This window comes from Dendronephthya gigantea, unplaced genomic scaffold, assembly GCF_004324835.1.
Source record: "Dendronephthya gigantea isolate DGI-Jeju-01 unplaced genomic scaffold, DenGig_1.0 000175F, whole genome shotgun sequence".
Classification (NCBI taxonomy): Eukaryota; Metazoa; Cnidaria; class Anthozoa; order Malacalcyonacea; family Nephtheidae; genus Dendronephthya; species Dendronephthya gigantea.
Genome location: NW_021163185.1, coordinates 133,041 through 145,652, shown reverse-complemented (window position 1 = coordinate 145,652; position 12,612 = coordinate 133,041). Strand labels below are relative to the sequence as shown.

Genomic DNA, 12,612 nt, shown 5'->3' with positions numbered 1-12,612 from the left:
TCTATGTAGCGTGTAAGTGTAAAACCAGATTCCATATAGCTGGTTTTCGTGACTCATGTTGTATCGTTATTGTTGAATATAATTATTCAGAAAATTTGGTAGTCGTTGTGGCCGATTGAATACAGTCCCAACAGTTGATGAGGTTTTGGTCTTGATATGATTAATGTTATCTTAATGGAAAGATATTTTTGTTTTAACAATGCAGTAATTGGCTGTTTTATATATACTGCTGGATATACCGATATGCTCATCGTTTAGATGTAAATGAGGGGGCGGTTGTGTCAAACTCTTGACTACCTTTTAACTACATCAACTACCCAAGGTTAACTAGGTAAACGTAGTTAACGTTAACACACACTAAGGTTTTAACCGTTAGCCACTCCGAAAAGTTCCCCTTGAAGCTTGTAAGCTTTCAATATATTTTTGTCATGGGCAGCAAAGGAATATATATTTGCTTAGGATGAAGTGTCGATGCCGAATTACGCTCTTAATGAAGATCACTGCAGATTAGCCAACTCATTTTCATTAGCAACCTGTAATTTACTTAAAAGGGACGTCTCACATTTTCATGATAGCAACCTGTAGTTTGACTTAAAAGGGACGTTTCACATTAAGAGCGCCTTTTTCGTTGAATTATTTATTTTTATATTTAACTTTTTTTGTTCCTTTGCGTTTTTCAATATTTTCGTTCAAAATACTGTCAATTTTTTTAAGTGACTGTCCTCAGTCTTTGTTCAAAGTCTATAATTATAGCAAAAGTCAAAAATTTTGTGGTTACTTTATCTTGTGTAGTTACTGCGCAAAATACACGCGTTAAAAGTTAAAACTACCTTTTTATACAACCGGTCCAAGCTGAAAAAAATAAAATCACAGGTATACTACTATAAAATAACTTTTTATAGCCTTGGAGATTGATATTGGACACGGCAAGTTAAAGATTTCGTTTAAATGCTTTCCATCCTCAAATTTCAAACGGTACAAACAACATTCATTTACAAGAAAAAATTTAACCCACATGCATATACGGGATAGCGCTAAATCTATAGAATTTAGAGCATGCCTAGAACCTATCCATAAGGCTTAGGCTTAGCAGTCATTGCATTATATTCATTATAACCCCCTCAATTAACTGTGGTTCTTTACATTATAGGTAACGTCATGCAAAACAATATCCTAATTTTGCCACCTGCTAAAAAGTCTCTCTTAAATGAAATATTGAGTATTCTGCTGAGCCTATTCTCTGCATGTAGCTAAGAGGAGCTCTAGAAGATGATGGACGAGATCTTCTCAAACTTCCAAATTAAATTAATAATATTAATCTTATTGATTGGTATCATTTCAAGATTACATTCACAGCAATGCTCAAGAACTTGGGATTATGAAATAATCGAAAGCGGTTGGTATATCACATTTTTAGAACAAAGTCTGGAAGTTCGCATGTTTATATAAAGCATAAAATTGCACCTGCCGGCTCAGTACATATTGCTATATAATTTGTTATAAAACTACATCATAGATTGTTGAAAACTGACAAATGAATTATACGTAGATGGTTTGTTACGAGAACAAAGGTTATATTCTATAACAATATTAATGCAGTCACTCGTCACACTGTTTTTTTTTGCCGTTATGTTTATTTTTGGCCGTTCGACAGCCAACAGATGGGGTTAAACGCTGTTTGCCGGGAAACACTCTTAAACGCTATTATCAGTTTATTGTTGCTGGTTTTATATAATTGTGCTGTTGTTTTCAACTTTTTTGTCGCAAAATATTTTGGGATATTAGAATGATTTCGATTTAATTATATATATCACCAAAAATCCGTTCTCACTTTTTTACTAAGAATATTTCAATTTCTGTTAAAAGTATGGCAAATGATGCATTTTAACAGGCGTCCTAATGATGCATGATGTTATCCGTCGTCACGATTCTGTCTGAGGTGTAAAAAATTAATGATCTTTGGAAACGTAGCTTCCGAAATTTAACACAGTTCTGCTTTCAAAACAACCATTGTCTTTATTTTATAACTTCCTCTGCAATACACAGCCCGATAAATGGCTGGGGGCACATCTATATTTTTGTTTTCTACATTTTTATTTGTTTGAAATCGATTGTTTTTTACGGTGAAGTGAACATATAAATTATGAATAATTTATGAAAGTCTTCACACTTATAGCTGTTGGCTATGCCACGGTTTCACATAATTTTTTTGTCTAGTTTTGCTAACATTTTACATTTCTCTGAGGCCTTTGAGTCTCTGATTATCCCATGGACCATAGAGCACTTGTGATCACTTTTACAAAGCCTTTTAAAACGGAATGTGCGTCCGGAATGTGCATGTTCGCCTTAACGGCTGGTCTTTCCCGTAACAATCCATTTTTATGGATTTTTTAAAACGAATTTCGTACTAGTTTATGATTTGAACGCTTGTTTGGCGAAAAAAGTTGTTATATTTGAATAATTATATCTTTTGAGACTTTTATATCTTTTATTAAGATATATATAACTTTCAATGCAGGGTTCGCGCCCATGTTATAAACTGTAGTCCCAGTCTCAAAGATAATTTTAAGTGAAGAGAACATTGAATAAAATTGTAAGTAATCTTGAAAATCTAGGGGGCAGACAAGATTTACGGCCGTAGAGCCAAATGTATTATATATCATATAGCGACTTTCACATGTCACTATAAAGCGCCCTGTCCAAAATAAGGCTAACTCAGGTATAAAACCGTAATTGTTTAAATTCTTCAGGTGGCCCGCCGTTGCCTGATAAAGAAGTAATTTCAAGCCACAACGTCCAACCCGCTGTTCAACTGAACTGCAATTTTCTCTGTTATGAAGACCGAAGATGTGTTGGATTTAACTTCCAGACAAAAAACAAAGACGTCATAAACTGTCAACTGACCAACACCACTGTAAGAAGCAACAACGTAGGATCTGGTGATTGGACTTTGTTTCACAAAGTTCGTGTGGTAGGTTAATTGAGATCATTTAAAACTAGAATCGTTTCAGCCATATACGCGTTCATACAGCGGGTAGAGTTTCTGTAGATTTGTGGTATTAATTCTCTGTAATGGAAAAATTGGAGGAAAGATTACTCCAAACAGCGCTTAAACCCACTGAAAATGATATCATTCGATAAAATTCGGATTTTAAATTTTCTGGACGTTTAAGTGTGCTCCAAAGTCAAAATATGTGATACTTTATACTTATTACCGTATGTACATTACTGACTGATCAGTCTGATCTATCATTAAGCTCGGTCCACACCACAACGAGAAATTCTGTTCGTTGTAGAAAACTTGGAAAGTCATGGAATTTCAGGATTTGAAATTCCAAGCCTGGAAAATTTGAAAAATAAGTTTTGGTCATAACTCTTCCATAACACTTTCCCAATTATTCCCAATTTTTTCCCAATTATTGTGGGTGTGCATGCGCGGCTAACCAAACTGCGCATGCGCAGCTAACTATTATGTATAGTTGAAAAGTGACTGTGGGTTCGTGGATTTTTCGGTCCATCTTCGGCCAGACATCTTTCGGACGTACGAAAGATGACGACATTCTGACTCGCGCGTTTGTCGTCACTTTGCAAATAAGGTATTTGCAAATATTTCTTCGTTCGAAAGTTTTGGAGAATTTTTGAGGCCAAGGTAAGATATTTTTGCGATATTTGTTTATTTCAACGGTTCAATTGTCCATAGTCCATGGTCGAACGTTAACGAACGGATTTACACGAGCGAATAGATCTTTCTTACGAAACAAGGCTTTAAAGTCTGTTATTGAGTTTAGGCTTCTGAATTTTAGACAATTCTGAACAGTATACCAAATTTTAATGAGGGGAAACAGTTTGTATGGTATTATCAGGCAGTAAATAAAAGTTATTACAGCGGTTCTATGGTGCGATTTACCCCGGCTAGGCGAGATAAAACTGCATATAATGAAAGACTAATCAGGGTAATTCTCGTGGCTTAAAAAGGGTCTTAATTTCGAGTAGTATTATACACACTTCAAATTCAAGCCAGGAACAGTTGATGGAAAAATGAGTCAACTATAGGTCCTCCGGCAGGAATCGAACCTACGCTTTTGCGATGCCAGTGCACTGCTCTGAGCTACAGAGGTAGCTGACAAGAGCAAGCGTGGTTAATGTGTATAGATAAATGGTATTGCCGGGAATAGGTGAGGGTAAATCAATAATGATTTTTGGCAAGTCTTTGATGTGATGCGCTTCTTACCGCCTCGCCTGGCCCGGATAACTCGCGCCATGTAAACAGGTCCTTAGACTATACAATTAATTAATAGTATATACAAGCATTACAAGTTCATCTTCACAGAAACGAAGGCAAAAGGAGCCAATCAAAAGCCATTTTCTAATAATTATTCCTTTTCTTCAAGGGTTACGGACGCGACTGCAGTGAGCTTTACCGTATATATGGAGAAAGAACAGACGGTGTTTATGAAATAGATCCGGGCAAGACAGGAAGTTTCAAAGTTTTTTGTGATATGACAACGTCCGGTGGAGGATGGACAGTGATTCAACGTCGTCTCACTGGAAGCGTTGATTTTTATCGAGGATGGCAAGATTACAAAAACGGCTTCGGCGATGTCAACGGAGAATACTGGCTTGGTCTTGACAGAATACATCGGATGACAACTGCTTTACAAAATGAACTTCGTATCGACATGGAAGATACTTCTGGGAACACAAAGTACGCACAGTATAATACCTTTGCTGTCGGTAGCGAACAACAAAAGTATATTTTAAGCATTGGAGGATACGCCGGTAAGACTTAAGGCCCTGTTACACGGTGCAAGTTTTCTTGCAACTTGCAATGCAATTCTACTTTTGAGAGATGTAAATTTGGCAACTACGAAACTTTTATATTTATTACACTCCATGTACGTGTCTTACACTTACTTTTGAATACTCAAATCCTTATTTACATCTCTTAAAAGTAGGATTGCATTTCAAGTTGCAAGTAAAATTGCACCGTGTGATATGGCCAAGTAGACCCTCGCACAACAGCTGTCTTCTATACGACGACATGAAACGATTAGGAATACCCCTAAAAAATGTAACGATGTTACACTCCACGGAGATTTATCAACTTATTTTTCATAAGACTCTTTCCTAAATTACATCCCTTAAAAGTAGGATCGCATTGCAAGTTGCAAATAGGGGCGCAGCTATTTTAACTGGGGGGGGGGCGTGCAAGCCCAGGTTTCACTAGCAACTTGAGGAAAATACACGCGGATAAAGGAAACTTTCTGTCCGTTAGAAATTCTAATTCACAGTTGGGCAAAAACCAAAAATGTTTCCGCATAAAAATAATACAAGCGTGTGAAGTGATATGAAATGAAGATAATTATTATTCAGTTTTGCTGTTGATCTGGTTTCTGATTGTTTGATTTTTACTCTCAGACCAGCTGTCAATGGTAATCGTCCCCACTGAATACTGGAAATGTCAATAAAGTTTTATACTATTTAACACAAATTTCAGACACATTAGACAAAAATATTTATGAAACAACTACTACACCGCTGTTACTACACAGTCTGTCCTCATTCCACAGTTTATCCAAGCTCCATACATCCAAATATAAATCACGTGTTACTAGATACTCCTTCATTTGCCTTCTAGGGACTGTACAATGTTGTGGGTCTGGTAGCAAACATACATCTTTAACCACAATGTCGCGAGAGGGTTTGTCCTTTCCCTTTCCTTTCTTATTGTTTGTCGAATATGATACAAAAGGTCCACTTCAACTTCTCGGGGGTGGCCATCAGACACTCACTCCTGAACCTCGAGGAATTTGAAATCTCTGGTTAATCTCTAGTTCCGCTGAAATTGAATGCTCTTGATCTCCGGATATTGAATTTACAGCTGAATTGTTGACCCCATTCGTACTTGTCTGGCCAGGTCGGGTGATATTCGTTTGTTGTGTATTCGGCAGATTTTGCATAGATGAAATAACCCGCCTTACGATATCTGTGATCTGATTTTGAACCTCTTCCATCGAATATTTGCTTAAAGTTACTGTGAAGTTTTTTTGAAAAAGGACGAACGGCAACGTTTCCCCCGAGGCAACGTTTCTTTCTGCCAACATTCTGCTGCAAACCTTTTACTTCCGTTTCCTGACTTCCTGTGTTAAATTCCTCACTTCCGTTCCCTTTCGATCTATATTTTTGACATTTCGATTTATATTAATGTTTGATATTACTTTCTGACTTGATATAATTTTGACCGGAACGGAACGCCATACCGATCTATCTACTTAAACATGCAGTCGCTATTTTACTTAAACTGAACGGAGTCAAAACTTTTAGTTCAAAAGTTTTACTCCAATGGTTTTTATAGTCAACCATGAAAATTTTATCGAGTTAGCTTTATTATTTTTTTTAATTCAATATACAGAACAATACAATAGAACAATGAAACTATAGAATAAGCCAATCGACCCCGTTAGTTTGCTCGGGATAAAAGCCTAATTAATAAAACTTTTTGCTTAATTCTCGCGTTCTTTGTATTTTGTGGAGAAAAATATTCAGGGTCGCTTAGGCATACATTTAAGTTTATACAACAGAATAAATCATGATTTTTTTTAGTAGACCGCCTTAAAATTCTTAAATGTCATTAAAATTCTTACAAGTCATAGACCGTTTTGGAAAATTTATGCTGCATGGAAATAAGTGTTTTTTGTTACTAATTCGTCTTTATATGCTTTAGGTACAGCAGGAGATTCTTTGTCACCACATAAAGGAATGGCGTTCACGACCAAGAATCGCGACAATGATGCAGATGTGAACAACTGCGCTGTGGTATTCAAAGGTGCTTGGTGGTATAGCAGTTGTCACAGTTCCAACCTGAATGGCAAGTATCTTTATGGCAAACACAGTTCGTATGCTAATGGCATCAACTGGTTGGCATGGAAAGGGTATTATTATTCACTGAAATCAACATCAATGAAAATCAGACCACGTGCACCTTGACACTCATAACTCAAAAACGGAACTCCATGCAATGTATATGATAATAATTATTACAAAGTTTAGTTAATTTTCTTTCAGTGTCACGATAGTTAACTTCTGACTTATTATCAAACAGATATATTACTTTGTCTCACGCATGTCTCCCTTTGAAAATATCGAAAAATATCGAAAACAATTTTACTCAGTAATTGACGGTTTTATTTCGCATCATAAGAGGGACCTTGCGACCGGGGAATTCCTCAAGCAAATCCGATGTTATGTAACCAGCCTACTGCAAAGGGCCATTTGTAGAATATCGTGAAAACGAGGTGGATAAATAATTTATATATTCTAGATATTAATGACTATATGTGTCATTACATGTGTTAGCATAAATTGTATAACCTGAATACGAAAATTTTCCGTTTCTTAAGTTATCGTATTTATTGGTGCTATATTATAACAGTACTAGAAATACATGCATGCAGCAACCCCTCGCCTCGGTTAAACGAATTAAGCATAGGGATGGTAACATGATAGTTAGAAAATTTATGTGGGTTGGGGGTTTGGAGGGTACTTGGTAATGTAAGAAAAGAAGTATGGGAATATTTTGCGTCGAAACACTGTAGTCATAGCCACTCGCAACGACTGTATATTTTTAAAGAATCAAAGTCTACCCGCATATTTTTGTTAAAAAATGGCAAAAATACGACAAGATTCTTACTTTTTTCTAGAAGTTCATATTTAGTCCGTATTCATGAAAATATAGTCCCCGAGCCGGTGCGAAGCACCGGGCGAGGGTACTAATTCCGCCCGGAGATTTTAATTACGCCCGGGAATGCAAATGCGAAATGAAAGTTGTCCGCCATTATGTCATGGACGTTGGGCGTTTTTGTAAGTTATGCGCATGCGTGAGTATAAGACGAGTTAAAACTTGTAACTAGCAAACGTTTACAAACGTGCGATTGGCTAAATTAAAATTTGGGTCACGTCAGCATAACTGATATTTTGAATCATAAACCTTTTTTAAATAATATTTTTCATTTGGATGGTCTTAAAAATATACGAAAAATTGACTCGTAAAATTGATTAAAATATAATGTAAAAGATACCTTTGGATAGAAAAATTTTCATTCTAATGGATGGTGAAATATCTACGATTTTGAAGCATTTTTAAAGTGTTTTTGAACAGGTAAATGGGTAGATTTCGGTATTTTAAAGTATACTATTGTTTTGTAAGTTTAATATGTGGATTTATCAACAAATGTATGACCCCTCTTTGAATTTATTCGTCAATATATCGTTGAAATGATTTGGATTTGAAAAGTATTTATTTTTAAAGGTGAATTTGTTTAAAAAGTAATTGAAATTTCGCTAAGAATTGTAGTATTTAAAACTATTCGTAGCACAATTATGATTATAGTCGAATTTGATAGCTCGAGAGTCGACTTTATAATTCTACCAAGATATAGGATTTTACTTTACGACTTCGATCATTCAGCAGAAACGAGTATCATAGAATTTCAGTGATGGAAATATTGTTTATAGCTTTAAATATTGTTTATTGTTTAAAGTTTATTGCGTCAGGCGAGGGGACTTTGCATGCAATGTATTTCTAGTTTTATAAATTTCCATCAAAATTTTGCAATATATATATAACTTATATTCTCTGTAGTTGACGATACCGTTACTGTTGGAAGACTTTGGGCTAGGGTTTGCACAAGGAGAACTTTATTTATTGTTATGTTGTGGGGATTAAAAATAAAGCTTCTCTTTCGCATGCTGTTTTGCATTGCTCATGGTCTTTGCTTTAAAATCTCACGTGACTTCGTAGTGACGTAGACAAATGATGAAGTAGAATTAGAAAATTAAACGAGACATACCGTCTGATTGAAAGTTTGATTGAAATTCTACGAGCCTTTGGTCAGGAACGAAGAAGTCACAGCCCACCATATGTATATATTTATAAAATATACATATATTTTGGTATACCTTGGCCGCTATCTCATGTGACTTCTTCGTTTCTGACCAATGGCTCGTAGAATTTCACTCAAACTTCAACTTACGGTAAGTCTCGTTTAATTTTCTAACTAGAAATACATGCATGCAGCAACCCCTCGCCATTTCAAACGAAGCAAAATATTTCCTGAGCTTGCCAGACCTAACCTTCAATATTATGAAATGTCCTAAATGTAAAGCCGATAGCTGATGTTTTAAATATTTCGGAAACAAACACAGTCGTAAAGGTGAAGTGAAATCACCCGTTTTCCTGCTGCTTTCCGTTGCATTAAGTTATAGACTTTCACAGTTTAAGTGAGAGTTAATACTTCATTATAGCTAAACCTTCAAAACATCAAAACAGCCAAAATAATATAAATAACCAAGCAGTGAACGTCGAATGTTGTTTTTCGATTATTAAATTCATGCAGTGATTGCAGTCGACTATATATAAACCTTTAAAGTGATATTTGTTATATTAAAACTCCGAATTACACTTTTAAGGACTCTCTTGGAGGTTAAAACGATGATGTAAAGCCTTAAATAGTCGGTCACGTCTTCGCAAAACTGAGCAAAACGACATACTGTACAAGGTCATAAAATGTATTCGTACAGCAAACACGAAATAAACCTCGAAATAAACAAAATAGACTCCTACCATTTCAAGGATTATAATCGAGTTGTTCCTTTTCACCGCTAATTCCTCCAGTTCTGATAATATTTTAAACTCTTCCAGTGTTTTATCTGTTATTTGATTCCACATTTCATATTTTGTTTTCGAAACATTTTTTTTAAAAAATAGTTTGGCAGTTTGCAAAATGACAGTTAAATTGCTGACGTTTTTCACTGAAACACAAACGTTTCGTCTTAGCCAATCAGGAAGTTGCTGATTACCAGTCTACACTCGTTCGCATTTCGCGCATGCGCACAAGTACCATGACCATTGAACGTCCATGACATTTGGGCAACTTTGGATTCCGCTATGTTCTCCCGGGTCCCGGGTGTAATTCCTAATCTCCGGGCGGAATTAGTACCCTCGCACGGTGCTCCGCACCGGCTCGGGGATTAAATTTGGTAGCCCAATAATGCATTAATGATCCATATAAGTTGACCAGTAACGCTTCAAATCTGAGGAAACTGGATCCAGTGGGCATGGTCAGTTTAAAAAAAGGGTACAAGCCTGATTCTGCTCATACTATTCTCGCACTCCGGAACGAAGTCTGTGTTATTACCAACGTGTTGCTGATGTTTTCGGGAATATTATCTGATTCAATGGCTACATCATCACCAGGTAGTTCGATTCCATGATCATCTAGTGAAAGTTTTTGGATTGTTGGCTTACTTGGCTAAAGACCCTTGCAAGCAGCATCCTTGTCATTTATTAACTTTCTTGCGCCACCACTCAAAGACTGTCCGGGCGACGATTAAAGGTTAAAATTAAATGGGGTATGGGCACATATTTGCATGAAGGTTCATGACTTGATTCGATGACTTCATTAGCAACCTGTAGTTTCACTAGTTTGACTTAAAAGGGACGCTTCACATTCTCATTAGCAACTTGTAATTTACTTAAAAGGGACGTCTCATATTTTCATTAGCAACCTGTAGTTTGACTTAAAAGGGACGCTTCACATTTTCATTAGCAACCTGTAATTTACTTAAAAGGGACGTCTCACATTTTCATTGGTGACCTGTAGTTTGACTTAAAAGGGACGTTTCACATTAAGAGCGTTCGATTATTTACTTTGATATTTTTTGAACTTTTTTCTTGTTCCTTTGCATTTTTCAATATTTTCGTTCAAAATACTGCCAATTTTTTCAAGTTACTGTCCTCAGTCTTTGTTCACAGTCTATATTATAGCAGAAGTCAATAATTTTGTGGTTACTTTATCTTGTGTATAGATACTGCGCAAAATTCACGCGTTAAAACTACCTCTTTATACAACCGGTCCAAGCTGAAAGAAATAATATCACATGTATATTATTAGAAAATATATTTTTATTGATTTGGGGATTGATATTGGACAGACGAGAAATTAGAAGATTTCGTTTAAATCCTTTCCTTCCTCAAATTTCAAACGTTACAAACAACATTCATGCAGAAGAAAAGATTTAACCGACATAAATGCGGGCTGGCGCTAAATCTATAGAATTTAGAGCATGTCCAGAACCTTGCCCTTTATTGATAAGGCTTAGCAGTCATTGTATTATATTCGTCCTATGCATTATAGGTAACGTTATGCAAAACAATATCCAAATCTTACCACCTGCTATAAGTCTCTCTTAAATTATATTGATTGAGCATGTTCTCCGCATGAGCTTAGCTCTGCATGTATTCTCTTCAAGAGCTCTATTAGATGATGGACGAAATCTTCTCAAACTTCCACGTTAAATTAATCTTATTGATTAGTATTATTTCAAGATTACATTCACAGCAATGTTCAAGAACTTGGAATTATGAAATTATCGACAGCGGTTGGTATATCACATTTTAGAACAAAGACTTCAAGTTCGCATGTATAGATATCGGCTCAGTAGATATTGCTATATATAATCTATTTTGGACCCTAGACCTGAAATCTTCACAGCATTTAAATAGCTATATCAAATCCAGTGTAATTTTAACGATCAAGGCCTATATATTTGGTCTTTCATGCACGATTAACCGTGATGATATGCAGCCAGGGCTCGCGGCTGAAAGCTAGGTTAGGATGACAAAACAAATTATATGGTGAAGATCACAAGAATTTCTGCCTATTAGGCTATTTAACAACAGCATGCAAAACTGTAAACATATGATATAGCTATATATGATGCACCTTTTACTTGTCGTTTTCACATCCCATGCTGCAGAGTGAAACTCTATTTATGTATTGTGTGTATTATACTTTACATAGATCCCAAAATTTAAAAAAAGATTCGAAAATAAGACATTTCCACTAAATTGGAAGTGATAATTTAGGGGGAAAAATAAAATTTTACAGTGACAGTTTAACAGATATTTGAGCAATTTTATATCTTTTCTTTTTCGTGTATTATAAATTTGCTATTTTCGTATAATTATTAATATTATTGAAAATTCTCTGATGATGGAACAGGCTTAAGGCCCGAAAGTTTAGAATAATTAAAAAATTTACATAGTGAACATAAGAAATAATTCTGTCTATTAAATTTTGCAACACTGTTATCATGCAGTTTATTGTTGCTGTTGTTTTCAACTGTTTGTCGGAAAATACTGTATTGACATGTTACAATGATTTCGATTTAATTATATCCCTTTTTAAGGTAACTTTGTTTACTAAGAATATTTGTGTTAAAAGCATGACAAATAATTCATTTTAGCAGGTGTCCTAACAGTATTACTCGTCGTCACGATTCTTAAGTTGTAAAAAAATGATCCTTGGAAACGTAGTTCCCGAAATTTAACTTAATTCTGCTTTCTGAACAACATTGTCTTTATTTTGAAACTTCCTCTGCAATATAGACAACCTGATAGGTGGCAGGAGGCACCTATATGGCAAGAGGCATATTTTTTGTTTATTACATTTTTAATTTCTTTTGAAATCGATTTTTTTTACGGTTAGCGACATAAATTATGAATAATTCATGAAAGGCTTTTTGCCGACATTTCTCTGGGGCTTCTTAGTC

The 12,612-nt window shown here is 35.4% G+C and overlaps 1 protein-coding gene across 1 annotated transcript; it reads left to right on the top strand.

The window, feature by feature from the left end:
- The first annotated feature begins 863 nt into the window (after window positions 1–863).
- On the top strand, window positions 864–7,317 carry LOC114538112 (microfibril-associated glycoprotein 4-like). The gene is made up of 4 exons (XM_028559229.1): window positions 864–1,396; window positions 2,751–2,971; window positions 4,392–4,779; window positions 6,725–7,317. The coding sequence occupies exons 1-4, from the start codon at window positions 1,270–1,272 to the stop codon at window positions 6,985–6,987; spliced, it is 999 nt and encodes a 332-aa protein (XP_028415030.1). The 5' UTR covers window positions 864–1,269; the 3' UTR covers window positions 6,988–7,317.
- The last annotated feature ends 5,295 nt before the right edge of the window (window positions 7,318–12,612 follow it).

Coding starts and splice junctions, on each gene's coding strand:
- LOC114538112 (XM_028559229.1), top strand. CDS start 1,270: ATGATGGACGAGATCTTCTCAAACTTCCAAATTAAATTAATAATATTA. Junction 2,972..4,391: donor TGTTTCACAAAGTTCGTGTG/GTAGGTTAATTG, acceptor CTTTTCTTCAAG/GGTTACGGACGCGACTGCAG. Junction 4,780..6,724: donor AAGCATTGGAGGATACGCCG/GTAAGACTTAAG, acceptor TATATGCTTTAG/GTACAGCAGGAGATTCTTTG.